This window comes from Musa acuminata, chromosome BXJ2-1 (genome assembly GCF_036884655.1).
Source record: "Musa acuminata AAA Group cultivar baxijiao chromosome BXJ2-1, Cavendish_Baxijiao_AAA, whole genome shotgun sequence".
NCBI classification, from domain to species: Eukaryota; Viridiplantae; Streptophyta; class Magnoliopsida; order Zingiberales; family Musaceae; genus Musa; species Musa acuminata.
In genome coordinates, this window is record NC_088338.1 from 18,932,501 (window position 1) to 18,956,688 (window position 24,188).

The 24,188-nt window shown below is 37.0% G+C and overlaps 2 protein-coding genes and 1 long non-coding RNA gene across 16 annotated transcripts in view; 2 read left to right on the forward strand and 1 right to left on the reverse strand.

Annotated features, from left to right (window-relative positions):
• The window catches only part of LOC103973599 (uncharacterized), a 10,488-nt gene extending 1,958 nt beyond the window's left edge, over window positions 1–8,530 (forward strand). Inside the window, exons 3-7 of one of the 2 annotated variants that reach the window (XM_009388216.3) lie at window positions 2,492–2,638; window positions 3,967–4,741; window positions 4,907–5,559; window positions 5,652–7,615; window positions 8,034–8,530. In XM_009388216.3, coding sequence (XP_009386491.2) covers window positions 2,492–2,638; window positions 3,967–4,741; window positions 4,907–5,559; window positions 5,652–7,615; window positions 8,034–8,063 — 3,569 coding nt within the window. In that variant the 3' untranslated portion in view covers window positions 8,064–8,530. The remainder of the gene's footprint in view (window positions 1–2,491; window positions 2,639–3,966; window positions 4,742–4,906; window positions 5,560–5,651; window positions 7,616–8,033) is intronic. The other variant, XM_018821511.2, reaches the window with a different exon arrangement.
• Window positions 8,531–9,109: 579 nt separating this feature from the next.
• Window positions 9,110–17,231, reverse strand: LOC135599052 (uncharacterized). Of its 11 annotated transcripts, none has more exons than XR_010481817.1 (5): window positions 14,243–17,230; window positions 14,033–14,148; window positions 13,356–13,561; window positions 13,118–13,270; window positions 9,110–9,998 (listed from the first exon to the last, which is right to left on the reverse strand). It is a non-coding gene; the product is annotated as an uncharacterized LOC135599052 (long non-coding RNA). The 11 variants fall into 11 exon arrangements; XR_010481812.1 differs by lacking the exons at window positions 13,118–13,270; window positions 13,356–13,561 and having other exon boundaries at window positions 14,243–16,106; window positions 16,190–16,224; window positions 16,861–17,227; XR_010481816.1 differs by lacking the exons at window positions 13,118–13,270; window positions 13,356–13,561 and having other exon boundaries at window positions 14,243–16,106; window positions 16,181–16,224; window positions 16,861–17,227.
• Window positions 17,232–20,341: 3,110 nt separating this feature from the next.
• On the forward strand, window positions 20,342–24,059 carry LOC135599053 (DNAJ protein JJJ1 homolog). 3 transcript variants are annotated; one of them, XM_065093729.1, is made up of 4 exons: window positions 20,362–22,241; window positions 23,379–23,437; window positions 23,566–23,648; window positions 23,723–24,059. In XM_065093729.1, exons 1-3 carry the CDS (start codon window positions 20,598–20,600, stop codon window positions 23,621–23,623), a joined length of 1,761 nt encoding a protein of 586 aa, XP_064949801.1. In that variant the 5' UTR covers window positions 20,362–20,597; the 3' UTR covers window positions 23,624–23,648; window positions 23,723–24,059. The 3 variants fall into 3 exon arrangements, with proteins under 3 accessions (XP_064949799.1, XP_064949801.1, XP_064949800.1); XM_065093728.1 differs by having other exon boundaries at window positions 23,732–24,059; XM_065093727.1 differs by having other exon boundaries at window positions 20,342–22,241; window positions 23,566–24,059.
• The last annotated feature ends 129 nt before the right edge of the window (window positions 24,060–24,188 follow it).

A 24,188-nucleotide genomic window follows, 5' to 3' on the forward strand; every position in this document is an offset into this window, starting at 1 on the left:
TGGACATCATATATCTTCAAATTGGGTTCATAGCAGAAATTGTTATCATACTAGTTCTTACTTGCTTTTGTGGTAATTAGGTGGCTATTACTCTTTATAAACGGGTTTTGCTTCATGTAATTATGATGTTACTATTGTGATGGCTAGCCTGTCGAGTATTTTTACTATAATTTAGGAGGTATACATTGTTTTACTAATTTTTGTATGAATAGAATAAGATTTTTTATTCCATAGTTTTCTTCAATCTAATAGTTCATATTATTTTCTTCGGTTTTGCGTCTTCACATGTATGCACTCTCATTTGTTATATGATGTTGGATCCATTTTTAACTACTTATCTGGTATGAGACCATCCAATTAATTGTTATATGTTTATTTTACCATTTTATGATCTTTATTGTGCTTGTCCTATAATTTTTTTTAAGATGTCTGAGATGAGACAATCTTATAAACAGTAACATCTTTTAGCATATTGTTTTCTCCTAAGATGATTGCTGGTTGCTTTTGTTTATAGTTGTTTGAGAAATGCAAGTGTCAGTTCTTGACTGCTGTTCATTCTAAAGGGCTTTAGCGTAAGGTTGAAAGCTGATTTTTGACTTTATGTCTTTGTCTAGTTAATTTTTTGCAGAAAATAGAATCGTAAGATGGAATCAGAACTATTTTGCAGCAAAAGAAAAGAAAAGGATGTCATATATACAGATTTATATACTCGACTTACTTAATTCTCACATCAGCTAGAGAAGATGAGACAAGTTGGATAGGGAAATTAGAAATCATGTGTACCTAAATATTAGAATTAGATGTATACTTATTTCCTTGAAAAAAGTATATAGATAATTTTTGTAGGGAAGGAGCTGAGGAGGAGCTATGCTAATTCTTGGAGATAGCAAGCAATTACATCTGAGTACAAAGATCCCAAAAAATTCAGGAAACTATGTCATTTTCTAACAAAGGTGCTGATTACACTTGTAAGATTGGCTAGATAATCGATACATCTGTGGCTTATTGGTGACTATGAACATTTTTCACTTCTTCAAAACAAAGAAGACAATTGAGAACTTTATATACAATGTTTTAATGTTCCATAGGATGATTGTTTCCTAAAATCCATTCTAGGATTTTGGAGTTATCTTTAATGACAACTTATCATATATCCACTTTTCTTTTCCCTACTGCACCTTTGCAGTCATATCTAAATTCCTCGAGGCTGTTCCACGAGACCTGTTGTGATTAACACACTAGCTAGGTTTTTACTCATATCTATAGCTGAATCTAGTGGACTCTAGTGGATCTCTGAAGACTAATGATTTTTTCTATGCACCCAAAAAAACTAGCACAAGATATGTGCTGCTTTTGTGGCATTTGAATGACATTTTTCTTGAGCCAGTCACTTGTATTTGCATCCCCACATCATACTCAAAAGAAAGTTTTGCATAGTGGCAAAAAATGCCATATTTCAGTGAAATTGAGATGAAATCACAATGCAAACATAACTCCTGGATCAGTTAAATTAGTTTCATTTGAGGCTTTTAATTGTGTGAATATTTGAGTTGCTTCTACGTTTTAATTTCCCATTTGGTAGATCTTTGATTAACCTCAGTTGATAAATGTGCATCCATGATCATTCTTAACCTTCAGTCTTTTCTTGGGTATTTTTTATTACTTTGCATAATTATCAGATAGTCCTTGTAGGAATATGCTATATGGTTAAAATTTCTCTGTTCTTCAAGCACAGTAAGTTGTCTATGGATGATAATTACCCAATATTGTTTACTAATAACTTTCTCAGAGGAGGTGAAGGTTGATTTTGTGGCTTAACATCTACATTCCTGCCACTTACCTTTCTGAGTTTTTTGTATGATTTCTGACAGAAGTATCTTTCCTTTCTCATATTTGTATTTTCTCTGTCTGTTCTGTATCTGTTGCTTTACTGCTGTCAGTTGTGATACTATGAACTTGATCTATAATTTACATAAAGAGCTGATACAATTTTATGAACTTAACATTTTAATGGTGCAGTAGTTCATAAGTATCAGATTTCTTTTCATTTATGTTGTTTGATGAAAGTAAATACTATTATATCAAAAATAATATGCTTACTGACTATTTAATTCATTTACCTCTTTAGTTTTTCTTACTGCTGATGTGGTCCCTTCTATTTGTGCTTCTGGTTAAACTTTCTTGGCTAACATGTGATCCATTTAATGTTTATTTTGTTTCTGCTGCAATTGCTTGACCTTGTTTTGTGTATGTTTTTGTTTTCTATCAGCATGTGGTTCCCTTGTTCATGTCACAATAGTTTTATCCACTTACAAGGAGATGGAGCTGGTCCAAGATTATAAAACTATACCTTAAATGCTCCTTTTCACTGAAACAATTCACTGAATGATGCTGTAGTTACTATTTTTTGAACTTTTTTGTAAGACTTACATGACAAGTTTCGATTTTTCACTAAATGGTTAAGATATTGAATTCTATGGTGTGTATCTAGATGATGATGGCCCACCTAATAGTGAGAGTGGTCACAACAAATTGGTCAAAGAATTAGTTGAAGACTCTACACATGTTGCTGATGATGGACATGGTGGTGAGCTATCACGTGCATTTTGCATTACAAAAGAGCAGCTCACTTCTAAAGGTGTGGCATGATGTTGTATTTTATTCATGTCCATCAATATAAACCGTATGGTCAAATTATTGTTTGGAATTTTTTGTTCTACCTTATTTCTTCTTTTCAAATATTTGCTATGACCGTTGCACCATTTTGCTTTGTATAGTTTATGATACTTTTGTTTCCCTTGAAGCCAGATATACTTGAGCGAATTCATACGATTTTTATTTGTTTGGTTATTTGGAGACATGACATGTATCATTCAATATCTTGAAACCTTATCCTTATTAAGATGTGGGGAGATGCCTATTTTCTTCATCTGAAGACACCCAAGCTTGTCAATGTTCTACATCAAATTGGGCTCAGTCTGGTTAGGGAGTGGAAGCAGAGAGAGAGAGAGAGAGAGGATCTTCTTAGCGATGCTGTACTGAGCCATGGGTGGCAGTGAGAGAGAGAGAGGGAGAGGGGGAGAGTCTTGTTAGTAGCACAAAATTGAAAGTAGATTCTCGATAGATACTTATTTGATTGGGTATTACTTTCCTTTTGGTCAATTTTCAACTACCTTAGACTTATCTTTTTGGACTGTTATTTAAGGTCAACTGATACTTATGTTCTATTATTGTTTTTTGCTAAATGGGCTCTGGTTTCCTATATGTTTCCCAATTGGTCAGATATTATTGTTACTGTTTTAGTAATTGATCAGACTTGATTTATATTTGTTCCCTAACTAATACCTATTCAAAGAGTTGGGCCCGAATAGATAAGGATGATGATCAGCTTGTGAGCCTTTTCAAGAGCAAGAAACCTTGCATAACTACTTTCCATATCTTGATTTCTTTCTTGCTGTCAATCTTTCATGTGTCTCTGTCACCTACCCCTCCATTCTCTTTTTGCATACTGTTAAGAAATGCTTCCCATGGCCATCAACAATGAGTTTTCAAATCTGCAGCCAGATAAATTTTGACTTTGATATGACATTTATAGTAGTTATTTACTATACTAACATTTTTGTTTCATATTAAATAATTTGATGTATAATAATTATTTTTAATAAGTTTTTCATTATTTTTTTTATTTTTCTTCTATGTAACTTTTTATGATTTATGTTTTGATTACATGTATCATGGGAAGTTACATATCCTATAAAATTTGAAGGTCAAAGAACTCATTAGCATATACCTAATTTTATCTGTTTTATTTTATTATTTTCTAAAAATTAATTAAAAGAACTCATGAAACTGACATGATCTTTTTACCCAAAGTGCATATACGTAGTATATATCTTCTTGGTTTATATTTTGATCCATTGACCAAGTCATCAACATTTTTGGATGACAATGATTCTTTCCTTACAGAAGATGTGAGCTCAATCAGGTCGTCTCCTGGCGTTGCTGAGTGTTCTGAAGATGCTGATGTGCCCAAATCTGCTACACGGTTGTATGAAGATGCAAGCCTAGTTAATGTTCAGTCTGCTGCTGCCAATGGCAAAAATATTGAAGTTCCAAAAGTCTTCATCAAAGATGATAGTCCATTCCGGCTTATTCAGGGATATGCTTCTGATGATAGTGGAGAAGAGGTTAGCAGGAATTACAATGACATGAGTCAAAAAGACTCTAGCATGACTACAGATAAGAAGCTTGAGTTGTGTTTAACTCCTAGCTGCAAGAATGATCCAACTGTTGATACCAGATCTAGTAATCAAGCTGATTCAAAAACTTCTCCCAGCATTCCGAAAGGAGCTCATTTTGGTCATTTATCTCTGGAGAAATCTGCATCACCAAATGTTGTTTATTGTAGTACTAGCACTACTGAAGAAAGTTTGGATGATGAAATAAGAAATCTTGAGCCCTCTAAGGATCATGGTATCATTCAGTCCTATGATGTTGATGTTGACCAAGTTGGAAAGAATCATTCCGAGGATGCAAAGCAGGAGTCTAGTAAGCCAAATCTCGATGAGTTTGGGCGGCTGGTAAGAGAAGGTGTTAGTGATAGTGATTCTGATGGCATGCAATGTAGTGAAAAGTGTGACAGAGGTAGGAGTTCAAGTCGTAGTTGGTCGCCTCAGGAAAGAAGACATAGATGGAGGAATTATAGTCCTGGTCGGAGGTACAACCGGAACCGTTCACGCAGGTACATCGTTATTAACATATTTTGTTTTATATAATACTTTTGGTTGATAATGTATATAAATACTTCCAAATATTTTGCTTCATCGGTGATGTGACGTCACTTCGTTTGATGCTCTACATGTGCAACTATTTGAACAACTAAGGAATGTCTTGTTATTTGTTTCAGCCGCTCTCCTAGGTGTAAGGCATCCAAGGCTTATAGGCATCCCAACTCATCGGCAAGACAGGAGAGGGTTCAACCTCCTGAGTGTTTCAGCTTTGTTCAAGGCAGATGTTTTCGTGGAGCATCTTGTCGGTTTTTCCATCCTGATATTGGTCGGAACAGGACGATGCAGAAATCTTATAAGGACCCTAGACAAGATTGGCGCAAATTGGATGTGCAGGGTGAAGTTTTATATTCTGAGAGTAGCCATTTTTCATCAAAAATGTATGGTAAGGAGTTCAAAAACCTTCAGCAGGAGAACACAGTGCAATCTAATAGTGAACTTGCTGAATCTGGTGGCAAGACTACCAAGGATGGAGTTGGTGAAAAGAAGGTTGCACTTGGTTGTGGCATAGATAATCCTATATCAAGGGTGGGGGAGGATGACATCAAACAAGAGGATAGTTTTCTGGTCTTCAGCAATATGAAAAACCAATTAAAGGGCATGCAACAGGTGGAAAAATTTCCAGAAGCACATAACCTTGGTCGTGGAAGGGAGGCAGAAAGACTGGTTGAATCAGATGATCCTAAGCCAGCAAAGAGCTTGACAGTTCAGTCTTCACCTGCTGGTGAATCTGAAGGGCTTATTGAAACTGTTCTGGAACAACATAACCAAGGTGAAGGCATATCTTTTAAACTCTTTAAGCTGCACTCTTTTATGCCATTATATATTTTGAACCTGAACATGTTTAATTTTCTTTTGTGGAAGGTCACTTGTCACAAAGTCCACTGGATCAATCACTTGCAAATTACAGCACTGAAAGCCCAATCTCTACTCCTCAGAAAAAGCTTCAAATGTCCACACTTTCAGCCACAGATAACAACCCTCAGCTGCAACCTCCTGAAGTCCAGGGACGAGCCCCCTCCCTGATTTTTGCTGATAATATGAGTGCACCACTGCCTAAACAGCAACCTTCAGAGAATCTCCTGCCGCCTGGTATAGTCTATCACTCACAGTGTTCTCAAACAGATATGCTTTATCCGAATCTGAGGCAAACAGCTAGTGAACCTCATTCTCAAAGTATTCATACTCCAAATGCCATGCAATCAGATTTTCCTGTGCCACCACTTTCACATGAGAAGAAGTCGCCCATAAGGCCTTCTGTTACTGTGGAAGAGTATTCTCAATTACATTTCCATCAAAATACAGTGCCACCTAGGAATGATGTTGCTCAGCCTTCATCAGAGCCTCATCTGCTAGGGGGTCGTACTTGTCCGCAACCAAATGACTTTACTCGACCATTGTATTCAGCTGAGACATCTCATCAGCCTCCATTGCTCATGGTTGAACATAAGAGCTTTCCCATGGTCATTCAGCAGGACCGACCACTTGCTGAAGACGACTGTTTTCCAGGCCTTCCTAAACGTGAAGGTCCTCAAATCTCTGATCTGTATCATAGAGAATATCGCATGCCTCATCAATCATTTGTGCATGAAGATCTTCGAGTTCCATTACCAGGCCATATCGCTGTCTCTTTTTCTCATGGAAGTAATATGCCTCCTCAGTCTCTACATTTGCCCAGGGAATCATTGTCTAGTGCACAATCTTTACCAGGAGATCTTTTGCGACCAAGTTTTCTCCCCAGGAAAGAATATCCTTATGTCAAGGAACTGCCTTATTCAAATCATCAAACTTCTTTTGCTCAGCAATACCATACAAGCAGTAGTTTTATCTCAACTCTTGGTGGTCCTGGCACGGTTGATTCCTCTATCCCAAAATTTCCACCAGAAAGTGATCTTCCATCCCAAATGTCTGGCATCAGTATACCTAAAACATCGATCTCAATGCACTACAACCCATTTGCATCAACTTTCGAACATGGACCTGCAGCTTCGAAGTTTGGCTTTGGTGTTCCTGGACGAGGAAATGGTACAGATTATAGTATCAAATATGAGTCTTCCTTGAGTTCAAGTCATGGTTCAGTTGGTGGCATTGGTTCAAGAATAATGGCTTCACCATCCAATTTCAGAATATCTGAAGATCAATTTTTGCCAAAAATTGGTGGTTTTGCTCTTGAAACCCCTAAAGCTGATTTGCAAAAGCAATTCATTAAGGAACCTACAGCAGGTGCCTTGTATGATCCTTTGTTTGACAGCATTGAGCCATCTTCTGGTACACTCAAGGTAGTTCATGTCCAAAAGCAAGGGAAACCTTCTATCGATGATGGTCCATTATCAAAATTCAGTAGCTTGTCCAGGCCTTTGGATGTTGCACGTAATAGCGAGCAGAAAGATGGTGTGGGTAATGAACTGAAATCAGAAGTTGATGACTTTGATGAGGTGACAACTGATGCTGAAGTGGGGGTTGTGGAGAATGAAAGTCCCCAACTAATTGATGGAAAAGACTGGAGCCCTGACATGCCTGCTGAAGTAGGGAACAGTGGTGCTGGGGAAATTGAGATTGATCAGGTTCAATCAACTGGGAAGAGTAAGAAAACCAAAGATTCAAGATCAATGAAGCTTTTTAAGGTTGCGCTTGCAGAGTTTGTCAAGGAAGTTTTGAAGCCATCATGGCGACAAGGAAATATGAGCAAAGAAGCATTTAAGACTATTGTGAAGAAGACTGTGGATAAAGTATCTGGATCCGTGCCAAGCCATCAGATCCCGAAAACACAAGCAAAGATCAATCAGTATGTTGAATCGTCACAGAGAAAGCTGACCAAGCTGGTTATGGTATGCCCATATTGCCTTCATCTGTCTGGTTCTCTTTTGCTTATAAACAGTATGAACAATTTTTCTAATGTTTTGGATGTCAAATATTTCATCCTATGCATTACAAAAACTTTTGGTTTATGGACAGCTTTACTTTGGATGGTGATTTCCAGTAAGGAAAGTCAGTTTTTTCTTCTTTTTTGGTAGTGAATAAAAAATCATTTTACATCTTTATTTTTTTTGAGTCGAGTAACCGAAACAAAAGTACAAAAGTGTTTTGAAGTATTACCATTCTGTCTTGATTTCCAAATCTCATTTCCTGTTTTGATGCATTATGTGTTTTTGTTTTTAAATTGAAAAGACATGCTATTCTATTCGTTTCTAGTTTTCAAATTTTTTGAAATGTAAGTCATTTAGTTCCTTTTCTTTCTTACTGCAGGGGTATGTTGACAAGTACGTTAAGATGTAGATGTCCACCATTTACCATGGTTCACAATTTGTCCACCATTTACCATGGTTCACAATTTGAGCCGATTCAGGTTCCCTTGGAGGATCCCAAGCAGAGCACTGCTGCTGCAAGAAAAAGATAGGGCAAGATGTTGGGGTCTTTAACGTCCGAGAAACTGGATGCTAGTGTGCTTCTCAAGGAGTAGCTGTTTCATACAGCTCTGGATTTCTGAAGAATTGGCAAATTCCACCTAGCAACAGTGTATGTATTTTCATATATTGCTTCTTGTGCCTGGTCATCGATTTCTAGATATTTGGTTTGTAAAATGCTTCCATAGTTAATCGGCTTAACATTTGTTACATTTCTCACTCTTGTGAGAAGCTGCAGTATCTAACCTTCAGTAGGGCTGAATCCGAATGATAGGCACACACTTGTGGTCTTGTAATCAATAGTATGCTAATTCAATTTTTGGTAACTGAGTTTAGTCAGCTGCTCTAGAATCCCCCTTCTTTGCTTTTTCATTTGCTCTTGTTCTGCCTAATCTTAGTAGAACATTCATATCCAAAGTCTAGGAGGGTATGAAGTTGAATCAGCTCAAGTGATTGCGTTTGGCTTGACCCTTGTTTTATTGTCTGTTTTCATCTCAGTAATGGGCAGCTGGGTGGAAGCTGCCTAGGGTTGCCCATATCAGAAAATAATCCCAAGTTTAGGGGGTCGTGGTTCCAGTGATTTTTTAAGTTACTAGGAATGGCGACAGAGTTGCGATGCAGTGATTCTGCTAATGGTGACCCCCAAGTTTTGGAGTCGTGATTCCTAGCATTCTTAACTCTTACGAATGGCTACTCACAAGTTTCAGAGTGTGATCCTAGCGTTATCCTCAGCAGCTGTGCGGTGGGCTGCCAAGGATGATGGTCTAAGGTAGAGGAAAACAAATGAGAGGAGAAAATGGTTGATGGCTTGGCCTTATGGGATGAAAGATCAAGTGCTTTGAGATTCAGAGATGTTTCAGGGTTCTGCCCCTGAGGAGTACAACAGGAGGAAAGAAAAAAGAGGAAGGCAAAGAAAAATAGAGGAAAAGGAAATAGTAGTAGTAACATTACAACTTTCCAAGTCACATATGTAAACTAGAACTGGGTAGAGTTTCACAACAATCATTGCTAGAATTTTCAGGGTAGTACACTGGCAAGACTAAACTGAACATTCTTCCAAAAAGATTTGACGCATCCTAAGATGTCGAAAGCAAAAAACACTCTTTGAGAAAGACCACAATGAAAACCTTGGGAGGTATCCATGCTCCTGCTTTTAGCTCTTGGAGGGAGTTGGGGATCTGAAAGCTTGGGGGGTGGTGGAGGCACATTTCTTGAAGATTGTGGCAAACCATTTGATTCACTCGAATCCTTGTCGCCATTGTTGGTGCCTGGGGAGTGATTGAGACGACGAGAACTTTGGTGGCGGGGGAGGCATGTTCCTTGGCAGAGGTTGTGTCCCATTTTAGTCCACCATCTACCAACTTCTTCAGCAGCAGCAGCATGGATGAGACAGCCCTCACACCTCTAAACCCTCACGAGCTGGCTTGAGAAATTCTGATACTTGTGAGTTCTGAAGAAGCAAACTAGAAAACCCCATTTGCTCAATACCATAATTATATAGATATCGGATGAGTATCAAAGGTTTAAAATAAGTCATGGGAACAAATAGATCAAAGTTCAGAAAGCAAACAGGTAGAAGGACATTAGGTAGTGATCTGAAAAGTTCTAAGATGACTAATATGCAGCACAATTATGCATGAAAAGCAAAGAGAATACCAAATCATCATGAAATGAAATGTCTATTAGCAGCATTCTGGTGACTAGAAAGAAATCGAACCCGTGTTGTTGACAGCAAAGGTCAACTCCTGGCTTTTACCAAACTGCTGCGCGTAAACCCGTGACAAATGCAAATCCGTAGGTTATCTGCCTGTCAAGTTCAGAGAAGGTCAGACAAAATACCTGAAATGATTGTTGCAAAATCAGCACAGCCGCTATTGGTAAAACTAGAAAAGATGCTTCAAAAAATGCAGTACTAGAGATTATATAAAATTTGGATATTGCAATAATTTGTCTATAAAATATAAATTTTTTGTTTCATCAAGAATACTTTAACATTTTTGACAGCTCATTCTCTAAAACGAGAAGCAGCTAAAAAATATATTAAAAGAAAAAGAGCCCAAAACAAAACAGCCACATGTTTGAAAACAATCTTCAGAGTTCAAATCTTCGATTAACAGTAATAGTAAACAATATGTGAAACAAATCAACACAAACCACATCATACAACGATTTACATGTACATTCTGCATATGTATGTCCATACATGTGAAAAAGGACAAACAAAGCACAGGATTCCCAACCAAGGACTGCAATTTTATGCCAACCAGCAGTGCTGGTCTTTCGCCAGTCCAATATATACATCGGAATGTGTTGGCAGATCTAAAAAAAAGACCCAAAAAAATCTCCAAACATACCTTAATATTAAAAATCTAAATTAGGGCATTTTAATTAGAATTAAATGTAATTTTAGTTTTATTTCAATAAAAAATATCTAAATAAGAAAGGGATAGTGGATTTATCTTTTTCAGAAGTTGATGAGCAGTTTTACGACACATTCTGAATAGTTTTTCTGATGATATTGAATCATGTACAAAAATGCAACTTGAAAAGTTAGATTAGACGTTGGATATATCTACTTCTATCACCAAAATGAATGACGAAACTCCAAAACAGATGGATTGAGATTCTCGATCCTATATATTTATATATCGATATATATTTGTATATCGATATGATATATCTATCGGACTCAATCTTGAAATTGCTCTCATGATATGACGTAATGATAAACCATATGTTATTAGTACATCAATATGGTGCCGGTGGTTGCCTGATTGTCCTTGAATAATACGTGTCCAAAGAGCATCTTGAGGCAAATATAATTATGGCATGTATGGGTGGGGAGCTTGGAGAACACCGGAACTTCTGTTATCATCACTGACCTGTTGCTTCTATCTTACGAACGATTAACCTCAAAAATTAATGAGCAACTATCATTGTACCATTGGTCCTGAAATCCTCCATAATATGATGATTGGAAATACAATGAGCTTCACTTTGTCTATATCATATAAACTCAATCGCATTTGCTCAAAGTCATTGATTGCCTTTCCTTTCCCCTTCGTGTGTAAACATTATGACTACCTCCTCAAGCTCATGATTTGTACTTTTGGTAACATACATAAAATATTACTTTTCGATCCATGCACCACCATGAGGTTGAGTAGACAGAACCATCAACTCGCCGCTAGTACCATCGTCATCAATCAAGGAAATACTATTCACGTTAGTGCTATCTCTTCGGACTGAGCCAAGTGCTAAATGTGATGGAGGTGTCTCGTCACCCGATTAAAATTGTTGCTCCTCGATTCTTTCGAATGGGTCAACTAAATTTAATCATCATTAACTAGATAGAATGGAGCTAATATGGATCTAATAAGCTACTAATCATTAATTCCACTAATCACATAATTAACAAGTAATGATTAAGACTAATTAGCTTTAATTTGATACTATATATATATATATATATATATATATATATATATATATATATATATATATATATATATATATATATATTATTGACCCTAATCATCATTAACTAGGTAGAATGAAACTAATATGGATCTAATCATCGTTAATGCTACTAATCATTATCCTAATTTGACACTATAAAGATGTGATTCACCCTAATCATCATTAACCAGAGAGCATGATTGACATCTTGAATTAATTTAGTAGCATGAGAATACATACCTTTTAATTAGAGTAATCTTCCTCTAGATAAATTATTAGAATGCCTTAAATGAGCCTCTAATCACCTAATATCAGCTCTAATTGAGAACAAGAATGAGAAGTTGTGAGAAAGAGAGAGTGAGTGAGAAAGGGTGTTAGAATATGTTAAAGTGAAATAAGATGAAAGAGGATAAAAGAATAAGGTCAAATAGGCATTCAAATTGGTCCGACGATCAAATTGATCATTGGAACCGATTAACTCTAGATCCTTGATTGATGATCAAATTGATCATTGGAACCGATTAACTCTAGATCCTTGATTGATTTTGATCGAAATTCAATCGTTACCGATCAGTACGTTACCGATCAGTACATATCGATAACGATTAAATTTTAACTGTTTCACCCAAGACAAAAGGTGTATCACCGAATACGCATCCTCCCGGACTCATACCTATCACCCGTATTGTTTCAAACAGTACATCAAACTATGCACCCAACAATGACCCCTTTATGGAAGAGGCTGTTTCTTTGGCAACCATCTTTATGTATTGCCCTTTCTATGTTTCTTTCTCTCTCCTTGTTTGTGTTTGGGGGGCAGACACAGCAAACCTGCTTCAAACCACTAGGCAAGCACCAGGCTTCTGCCGTACTCCAAATCAGCATTGGTAACACTGGTTATCCGAGTGTCCTTCCATGCTACCTAAAACAAGTAAAAAGAAACCTGTGCTTGGTCTTGCATTATCTTATAAAATATTTCTACATACTTCTTAAGAGTAATCTGAGCCATATTTGTTTCACTGAAAGAAAAATATACAATCAATGACTACATTAATTAGTTCTAGGTACAAAAGAGTTTAAGAATACCCAACAAAATTCTGGATTAATATTAGATAAAGATAACAAGAGAAGGATTCATGGTTGTAGTCCATAATAAGGGGGGTGTACAAGAAAACGAACCATAACTATGTTGATCTTTTGGAATAGGAGATATATCCAGCATGGTTCTTTCCCTTTTTCTCTCTATATATCTATATTCCTTCTTCACCCCTAATTTATTCATCTACACAACAGTTTGCATTTTTTTCAGAATACATGCATGCAGTATTGACTCAACTTACCCTTTTAAGCTTTCAAAGAAAAAACCTACTTATGCAAGTCTAATATACAAACTATTATTGTTATGAATAACTAAGCCAGACATGATTTATACCACTGCCTAATTTGGAAGAAAAAACAAAATTATACCTGAAGAACAGTTTAACATCCCTAAAGAAACAGGCAACTCCTGAAATTTATGTAGTTGTGGAGGCCGTGTTTCATTTGAATTTTTGACTTACTCTTCAGTTGTGCTCACTATGGAACTTGTGAATGACACAAGCAGAGTACTAAAACCACTCCCTGCAATGGCATTGCCTGGGGTTATATGCCTTCATAGCCATTATAACATGTCGCTCTAGTGACTGCAGGGAGCATAATAGCTAACCAAGTTTGTGGGAATTCCCATATTTCAACATGTCTCCAGAGTGAGTGGCTATTCCTTGAGGGCAGACAATGGTGCCTGTAAGCTATTGGAACTCCTGCCATAGAGCCAGTGGAAGTGGATGGAAAGATACAACGTCTGATGAGCTTTCTGTTCCCACCAACAACTGTTGGTGGAGGAACAGCACCATAATCTTATTTGATGGAATCCTACACCAAAGGTGCCTTAAAGCTGTTAAACCGTAAAATTAAAGAGAAACTTTTAAGATAAAAGTACATTCATGCAGGCTCCGACAACATAAACGACACAATTGGATGCTCATGTAGCTCAAGGAAGACCTCAAAAACAATTCTCCTAAGGATTAGGTAACGTAGGTTCCAGAGCTATGAATCAAGTCCTGATTGACATCCTTTATGAATCAAATAACCAGTGAAATGTGTGCCTTCGTGATTTAGGTAACAGTGAATGTGGTTGCAGTTTGGCAAAATCACTCTTAGAATGTGATATTTCGAAGCCTTCTTCAGATATGGTACTTGAGGGAATGTGGATAGAAGATAAACTTGGCCTAATCATAATAGATTGTTTTCCTGAGTTAATTGAAGATAGCTGGTAAAAGAACCTGAACCTTTCAGGCATATATCCAAGAGGCAAGGGAAAATTGAAAATTTACATTTACATACCTTGAAGCATCAGATCCAGAGGAAACTGTCCAAAAGGTTTTCTGGTAAGATCTTGGCAACTTCAAGACTTTTTGGATTAGTACTTAACAGAGATAAATGCAGGGGTTGCAATGGTACTGCAAGTCGGATAAAGAATTAATCAACACTAGGAATATAACTAGTAGGACATACAATATATAGAACTATTAATGCAAATATGAGACACCAAACCTTCATTTGAAACAATCATGATGTTCAGACCCTCTTCCTCTTAGTACAACAGTAGCCCCTGCTTCATTCATGATGTGATTTATATAGAGGTCCTGCATAGTGCATACACAAATCCAAACCACCAGCAACACAAAAACAATCTAACCAACATGGAGATGTCATGGAGAGCTTGAAGTATTAGTCACATTTAATGATGGGTAAGGGACAAATATTAAAAGATCCATTTAAGAAAATGAAATAGAACATCAACAAATGAAGCCAGAAGCGCTATTAATTGCAGTAGACTGCCGTCAGCCATGTCAGTGAGATATATAATCCAACAAAGTTACAAGTTCGAATAAGTCCCAAAAGGAACTTTGTGAAGATGACTCTGCAGAGCTGTCAACTACAAGATTTATGCAAGAAGGTTGCATACATTTGGACCTCAAATACAAGCTGCAATATCGAATGAAGGGTCAGCATCAAAGCCCAGAAACAAATATTTACTCAGAGCTTGCCTAACCTGTCTCCCAAAAAATTTCCTTCTGCATCACAATCAACTTTCCCATGCAATGATGCAATAAAAGATTAATACCAGCCCATCAAACAAAACTGAGTAAAGAGGGGTAAAAGATGTCTGAGGTTCTGGCCTTGTTTCAAGATGTCCACTAAAACACCTACAACCCTACGGAAATGCTGTTAATTTTTGCTTGAGGATGTTCCCATCACAATCATCCAAGCCTACTCCCTTCAATGTCTTGGCAGATCATGGACCACATCTTAACCTGAGTGAACTTTGTACTATTATCATTAATCATGATTTAATCTTCATTATAATATGAAAAGTTAAAATAGGGATTTTAGCTAGCTTTACTTTTTGCAACATCTTGTTATCCTCTCGATGTTATTGAAATATAGTGTAAGAAAAATAATTCCTTTCATGATGACAGCCAGGCATGTTAGCTAATTTTTGCTGTAATTTATCATAATATACAACAACACAATCAAACACATTATGGAAATGACAACTTCATTATAAGTACCTCATTCTTGAACTGTCTAGTAATCAATGATTGGGTACATGTATATTTGCGTCTTGTTTGGTAATCCAAAATCATGCCTCATAGAAGCAAACGAGGTATTTCTGATATGGCCAAAGAATCATATGTTTACAAACCATGCTAGATAAATATGTCATCACGTATTAAAGGTATCCTGGAAGTCATGATACTCATCTCAGGGAGGTCCTCCAAGAACAAAACGAACACTAGCAATAAGGATTAATACTGAAGTATGACATTATAACAGAGAAATTGAGATATGTGGAATTACTTGATAAGAAATTGTCCTATAAAGCAAAATCGAGTGGAGAATATTATCCATAAGTAGACTTCCATTCTCAGTTAACATAGTTTTTGAAGTTCAGGTTAACAGTTGGGCTTGAAGCCACAACATAGAACTCTCTTTCAAATTAGTACACTATCTTTATTTAGAAATTCTTTTAGTTGTTAAGTTTCACAGTTTCACTTTCTGGGCATCACATAAGAATTCACTGACACTCAATAATCAAGAATTGGTCTGATTAATTAGATGAAATGTGACACAAACCACAAAAAAATATATTATTGACATTTAAATGCATAGTAACTTTTCTTGACATGAACAGATTGAACACTTATACAGATACCAATCATAGATACAACAAGTCCATGCAGAAAAATAAAATGTTTCTGCAAAACTAAACATATATTCTGTTCTTGCCAATGATTTGTGTAAATCAGATCCTATAATCAAGAAATACTACATACATGAGCCCCTGCAGATATAAGGAGATACAGTGGCTTCTCACTGTCTCACAATCCATTAGGAGGATGGTACTTTGCCTCTAGAAAAGTTAAACATAAAAGGAATTAAAGAAGTATGTGAGATTCAGTGGGTATCAATAATGCAAACACTTGCCTGGCATACCTTGTTATAACAACAGCACCAGTGCATTTCTGAATCTGCAATTGTAAAAGACAGGGTCATAACATACCAATAATTTCTTAAGCGTGGAAGAAAAATATAAACTAAAAACAAATTAATAGAGAACTCATACTCATTTCCGTTAGGGTTTAAACAGATGAAAAAATAAAAAGAAAACAGATCCCAAGTCTCAAATGGAGGCCTATCCAGTACTATTATAGACATAGCCAAGTAAAAGCACCCACCCACACTATTTCTTAGGTTTGGTTCTCACGAAGAATAGTATGAATTTACACCACATAAGTCAATAATTGCTATCTACAGAGCTTCTTAATCCTTAAATGTATCCCAAAATATCAAGCGGCAAAAGAAGGCTAAACCAGTCTCGAACTACTTTAATTCTTATTTTCTATTTCGGCCATGTTGACTCTCAACACTAAGGTATAGAAACACGATTAGAGTACTAAGACTCAAACTTAAAACATAAGGACATCAGATCGAGTTCCAGTTAAAAGGTCATAGTCGTGACTAACTACAACACTCCTCATGAAGCAAATCGACGACCAGTCGAAAGGCATAACTCGCCATGCTATTATGAAGTAATATTGAACAAGGGCGAAAGATACACGTATCAGAAATTAAGCTGAAGCGCTTCAGAAAAGAGACACCCTTGCCTCCCGGCCTGCGGTCACCGCGGGAGTTCATCGGGATATTTCGGACTCCTGTCTTCCGTCATCCTTCTACCAGAAGGATGCCAAGCACGAGATGGAGAGAGGATCAGAGAAGGAACCGAAAGAGAGATCGGCGGAGGACCTCAACTCCGACCAATTCAACTCCACCACACACGGCGGAGGTATGAATTCAGGCGAAATACCAACGACGGCAGCAGAGGGGGAGGGAGATGTTGTTAGGGTTGCGCTTCCTGCGATGGGCGAACGAAACGGAAAGAGCTTTGGATCGAAGAAAAGAGGTGGGGGTACTTGGGGGAACACACGCAGTCTCGGGGCACCCTGTCCGTCGGCTTCTGCAGCAGGTCATCTAGTCCGTCCGTCGATGTGATCAGCCGAGATTTATAGTAGCTGGAAATGCGCTACAAGAGGGACATATGGACGACAAAGAACGGGTCTAAATATAATTTTGTAAACAAAATATAATTACATGTCATATTAAAATATAATTTGAAAAATAATTTAGGAATCCTTTTTGCAACTCAATAATCTTTCAACACCATACATTCGAAGGAGGGCCTAACAAAAAGAATATTTTATAATATCAGCAATATGGAGGACTATACAAGCACAACATAATAATATGAAGGACTATAGATGCATCATATCATCTTGAGATAAAATGATAGTTTAATATAGTTAAGCACTAACAATACGATCAAACCACCCGAAGAGGTAATTTTTTATACCAATACTATCGAACCGAATCACTCAAAAAGGTGGTCTCCGACACCAATATAATTAGATTGCCAAAAGAGATAATTTTTTATATTAACATGATCGAACCGTTCAAAGATGTGACTCATAATATCAACATAATCAAACTACATTAAGAGACAATTCCTAACACCAAACACGTCCAAACTACACGAAGAAGTAGCTCTTGATGTTAACATGATCGAATAGCCTAAAGATCATGGTTGAATCACCTAAAGAGATGACTTTTGATACTAACATGATCAAACTACCTAATGAGGTAATTCTCGATACCAATATAGGCAAACCGCTTGAAAAGGTAGCTCCCAACAACTATACTGTCAAACCCAAACATAAAACATCCCTCTATAATGACGCAATCGAGTCTAACCATGAAACATCAATCTTTAGTGATATGACCAAACACAAACATAAAACATCTATCAACGACAACATGACCAAACCTAATCATAAAGAATCCTTCTATAATGATGCAAACAAACCCAACCATATAACATTCCTCGATGACGACATAGCCAAACCCAATAATGAAGCACCCATTTGCAAAGAAGCGTCCTACAATAATGTGACCAAACTTAGTTATGAAACGTTTGTCGATGATAACACATCCAAACCCCGAAGTATCTTTCTATGATGGAACTATTGAACTAAGCTGATAAGCATCCTTCTCTAATGACACACTCGAACACCATCATAAAACTTCCCTCGATGATATATGCTCAAACCCGATTATAAAGTGCTCAAACCCGACTATAAAGTATCTCTCGATGATAACTCGACTAAACCCCACCATGAAGCATCTTTCTACAATTATATGATCGAAGTCGATCATAAAGCGTTTCTTGATAACGATCGACTAGATTCTACTCTATAATGACATGATTGAATCTAACCATAAAGTGTTCGTTTACGATAATACGACCAAACCTGATAATAAAATGTTCATCTATGATGATGCAATCGAACACAAACATATTTAAAATATTTATTGAGGGCTCAATGCATACTTCAAATGTGAATTACTGTTTGAAAATTAAAAAAAATTATATTTGGCCTGAATGCTGCATTGAAAACATTCAAATGTTGATGCTGATGCTGCCTAAAAGTAGCATTAGCATTTCAATATTTGTAGGATGCTAATTTTATTTTTTAAAATTTTAAAATATCCTATAACATTACATAAAATTATAAGATTGCCAAAATGATTTAGTGATATTTTCTACAAGGCGAAATTTTATATATTTATTTTTAAATATTATTTTATATAATTATATTTTTATTTAATCTATATTTGGGGTATACAAAAATTTTTATAAGATTACATACATTTATTTATAAAATTATATATTTAAATAAAAATATATGTATTAAATTTTGAATAAATATTAAAAATATTTGAAGGGCAAATTTGTTACAAAATATTAATGGACATTTGAAATGCAATTTACTAAACAATAGTTCATCAATGTACGTATAAAATGTTGTTTTCATCTATACTTATCAAACATTAAAAGCATTCAATAACTTCACATTCATTCGAGCTCCAGCATTCTTCAACTTCACAGTTAAAATGTAAATGTATTCCCAAACACGACTTAAGAAGTGTCCTTGTATAATGATGTCATTAAATTTAGTTATAAAGTATCCCTATAGACCAAATCAGTCCAAAAATATATTTCAACAGCAATGGGGTTGAATCGACCCAAGGCATTATTTTTTGGTGGGATCACAATCAAAGTGACCCAAAATGCTAATTTAATGACAGCACGACTGAATAGTCCTATGGCACTATTTTGATGATAATTTTGTTGAATCGATGTAAAGTGCTATTTCGATGATAGTGTGATAGAACATGGTTCTATCCCAAAGGGCTATTCTGATGATAATGCAAAATTGACGTAAACTATTATTTTGACGACAATAAAGTCGAATCGGCTTAAGATGCTATCTTGACAATGGTGCAATCAAATCAATTAAAGGTGCTATCCCACAACAATAGATTGAATTGAGCCAAAAATATTATTCATGACTAAACGGTTAAATTGATAGTCCAACATAATTAAATTAAAGAATGCTAACATCTCCCGTAACATGTTCAACACTTTACCACTATGTGATCGACACCTCATCGCCATTAGGATGATGCGACAATCAATTTAACCCAATATAGTCAATTACGTAAAAGGTTGACTTAACCAACTATTATTCTACATTTTTCAAGTTTGATACTTTATGATTGTGTCTAAGGTCGAGAAAGCATATAATTATTTCATGCATTTGTCTATGGTAAATCTCAATATAAAAATGCACGTAAGGATATTTCAACATCCAATTTTTTGGACGCTTAACTATGATCATAAACCAAATCCTTCTGACTCATTATTGATAAGTATTAAAGGGACTTTCTCGGATCATAACCTAATATAATTTTTTTTTGCATGATCTTTACATCAAATTTGTGAAAAAAAAAAAAAACTTATGACCAAGGTTGGTTGTGAATCCTTTGCATGTGTGATCAAATTTCTCTATAATAATTACTAACTTAGATAAGAGTGAATTTCTTTTTTTAATTCCTGAAATCTTACAGTTATTTTTAATTTATTTTATAATCTTAGTGATAATTTAAAATTTTGGAAGAGATTATAAGGATTGAATACTGTGCTTAATAATAAATACAGCTATGCGCAATCTTCACTTTTATTAAGATGATCGTTGACGCTGGTAAGAGACCATTACATCCTAACGCGGTGGCACACCGCCTCCTCCAAACCTCGTTTACGGCGGCACGGAGTCCGTAGGCGCGGCGGGTTTAGTTACCGCGATTCGAGTATAAGACGTTTTCATGGTTTCCTATTTTTCCGGTCAAACACGCCTTCTCTTCATTCCCGCTCGACGCAAACCCTAACCCTAACCCTTCACAATCTCGGCCGCAACCCTAATCGAGCGCAGGAGAGGAGGAGCCGTCCATGGCTGCGGAGCCGCGGAAGCGGTGCCTCTACGAGGTCCTCGGTGTTCAGCGAGATTGCTCCCAGGAGGAGATCCGCTCCGCTTACAAACGCCTCGCCCTCCAGCTCCATCCCGACAAGGTCGCTGCCTCGGGCACCGTCGACGCAACCTCCGCCACCGCCGCGTTTCAGGAGCTCCTCCACGCCTATGAGGTCCTCTCCGACCCGAAGGAGCGTGCCTGGTACGACTCTCATCGCTCCCAGATCCTATTTTCCGACCCCTCCGCCGCCTCCAAGTCCCACCGGCCCTCCGCCTTCTTTGACCTCGATCTATTCTCTTTCTTCTCCAACTCCGTCTTTTCCGGCTACTCTGACTCCGGCAAGGGCTTCTACAAGGTCTATGGCGACCTCTTCGCTAAGGTCTACGCCCAGGAGATATGGTTTGCAAAGGAATTGGGTTTGGGAGCCGATGCCGTGACTCCTGCTCCCCTTATTGGTAATCTGGAATGTCCGTATACACAAGTTACTGCCTTCTACAGTTATTGGCTCGGATTCTGCACGGTGATGGACTTTGGATGGGTAGACGAGTACGATGCTTCAATGGGACCTAACCGGAGGACAAGACGTGCAATGGAGGACGAGAACAAGAAATTAAGGAAGAAGGCAAGGAGAGAATACAATGATACAGTCCGGGGACTTGCAGCATTTGTGAAGAAACGGGATAAGAGGGTGGTTGATATGATGGTAAAGAAGAAATTGGCCGAAGAGAAGCATCGAGCAGAGGAGAAAGCAAGGAAGAAGGAGGAGGAAAGGAAGAAGATGGAGAAGGCAAAGCTATTTGAAGAGCCCGAGTGGACACAGAGTAACGAGCAGGAGGATGACTTCCATGAGTTGGAAGATGATGATGATGATCATAAAAAGAAGGGCAGGGAGGAGTTCTATTGTGTGGTGTGCAATAAGAAGTTTAAGTCAGATAAGCAGTGGAAGAATCATGAGCAGTCAAAGAAGCACAAGGATAAGGTTGCAGAACTGAGGATGGCATTCAAGGAGGAGGATGAAGAGTTTTTAGAAGAGGAGGGTGACGTTGAAGTCCATGTGAGCTTTGATTATGAACCTCCAGAGTCAGAGGACAGCGATGTGGTTGAGGAGCTTTCTGATAAGTTAAGGGAAGATTTAGAATTTCCAGAGACTAATGATGATGCTGAGCATCTAGGGGAGAGGGATGATGAAGCTAGCATTTTGGAAGCAATGGTAGCAGGGCGTAAGAATAGGAAAAATAACTCTTTGAAACAGCATGATTCATCATTGAATGACATTTATCATCCTGATAATGGTGAGCAAAGCAGCATGGACTATGATAGCCAAAGAAGAGGCCGTAGGCATCGAACATCAAGAACAGGGACCAGCGAAGCTGATTCTGAAGTTAAGAAGGAGAGGGGTGAAACTAGTAGGGAGGATACTGAGGTTAAAAGCCATGAAACAAGCACAGAGTATCACAATGAGGCTTCTTCCTTATTAGTTGAGGAGACAACTGTGATTAATAAAAAGGATCGGCCTACAGGAAAGAATCAGAAGTCCAAAAAACAACAGGTAGATGGCAAAGGTGCAGGAAAGAAAGTTGCACCTGCTGACACAAACAACTTACCAAAAGGAAGGAAACAAAAGGTAAAAAAGTCTTTTATCTTTTTTTTTTAACCAACATTTTTTCTTGATTAACCTCAGAAATGATTATAACTTTTACAATAGTGCAGGATTTTAAGTTGTCTTTTGTTGTCCTTGTGATTTAACATAATCAACAACTCGTGTTCCCATTGACTTATATATAGATGGATTAAAGGATCTGAATCAACAGATGAGATGGAGATGGATTCCTGGAAATATCCTCTAGATAAAAGCTGTTTTATCTTTTCTCCTGGGTTATAGAAGTTCTTTTTTTCTGGTAGGAAGCTCTTTATCTAGTTTTTCCTTTTTCTTGTTTTTCTTTGGTGGGTAGGGGGCTTGGAAAACTGATATCTTGATTGATGATTTTACTCACATAGAACACTTACTGAACCCCTTTTTTTTCTGCTCTGAAAGATTTTGTACTTGTTAACTCCTTCATTGATGATAATTTAGAATGATATTGGAATTGGGATATTCTTCCTAGCTCTGTTAGTGGGTGTTACTTTTCACAATTCTGTAAGATTTAATAATTTGGAACAGAGTTTCTGTAGATTGTCAGCTGACAGATCCTTTTCTGTCAGATCATGGCATGAGGTTCTTGCATTTCATTGTCTTGTGGAAATGTCAGGTTGAAACCCAAGATTTTCTATTGTAGTGGCTTTTGAGATCCATTTGTTAGTCAAAGATAAATGTTATGAAAGGGCTTGAACTTGGATCAGCTTTGTTTCATTGAATGGGAAAATACATAGAGTTCTGTTTATTTACCCAACCATCAAAATGCAAATTCATTCTCAAATGTGCTAAGAGGTTTAGCATTTATAAGGCTTAGACTTGTTCTGGTGATAACTATATGCTCAAAATTATTCTACAATTTTCAGGTACTTATGTTTGACAATTCAAATTCAGTTTGAGGTTAACTTTTGCGATTATTAGTTTTCTTCAGTGAACTGTAAAATTTCTTGAGTTTTTGAAATTGCTTAAACTGTTATCAGCATGGAATATGAGATTCATTGACGGCTTGGAGTGCATTTGGATATTAAGTTTTTAAACATCATGGAGTTTACTAAAGTTGCTCTCTGTAATTTTGTTTGTTAGTTTTAACTCAATAATCATCATAAGCTTGTCAATAATTTTTACCAGGCTAATTCAAAAGCGCCGAGTAATGCATGTGAGACATGTGGGGAGACCTTTGAAACAAGGTAACTTTTCACTCTTTTGTAAACCCTTTGTTACATGTTGTGGTCATCACTTGTCGCTACTCTTTTCCTGGTCGTTTCATTTCCTGCCATGTTCTTGAGCGTCAAGCCCATTATTGTGGTTATGTCAGGAATAAATTGTTTGCACATTTGGGCGACACTGGCCATGCTTCTCTCAAGTCAAGGTGACTTGTTGGATCAAGCAACTATATTTGTGAGTAATTGATGACAATTTTTTCCAGAGGTTATTGGCCTTGCTTTGGGAGCATAACTTTACTCTGTATGAAGGGCTTGTAGGGATATTTATACAAGCCGATACGAACTGGACCGCAATTTTGGGGATTTCAGAAATGTGCAGCGAGATATCTTTTCTTGAGAACTGATAGCTGGATGTTGTTTTTTCAATAAGTGAAATAGAAAAGAAAAAGTGATGGTAAAGTGTGGAAAAACAGAAGGCACTGTCATTCTCAAATTAGAGTTATATTGTTTGTCTAAGCAGTTTAAGTCAATCAAATCGGTATTCATTGTTTTATTTTTCCATATTGGATTTTCCGGGGATGTGTGTGTGTGTAAACTCCTCTATGATAAAGATCTTTACCAGTGGCAATCTTTATTTATTTGTTTATTTTATTGCCCGTAAGATGTCTAAATTTGTGTGCCGGATGCTGATACTGTAAGTTACTGGAAAAGTTGTCCTAATTGTAATTGCTAGATATAATGCTGCTGCTCTTCATCGGTGATATGGGAACCCACA

Bases quoted from the DNA above. Each gene is read 5' to 3' on its own strand.
- LOC135599053 (XM_065093727.1), top strand. From the start codon at position 20,598: ATGGCTGCGGAGCCGCGGAAGCGGTGCCTCTACGAGGTCCTCGGTGTT. The intron at 22,242-23,378 runs GTAAAAAAGTCT...AATTTTTACCAG, and splicing joins CAAAAGGAAGGAAACAAAAG to GCTAATTCAAAAGCGCCGAG. The intron at 23,438-23,565 runs GTAACTTTTCAC...TGGTTATGTCAG, and splicing joins GGGGAGACCTTTGAAACAAG to GAATAAATTGTTTGCACATT.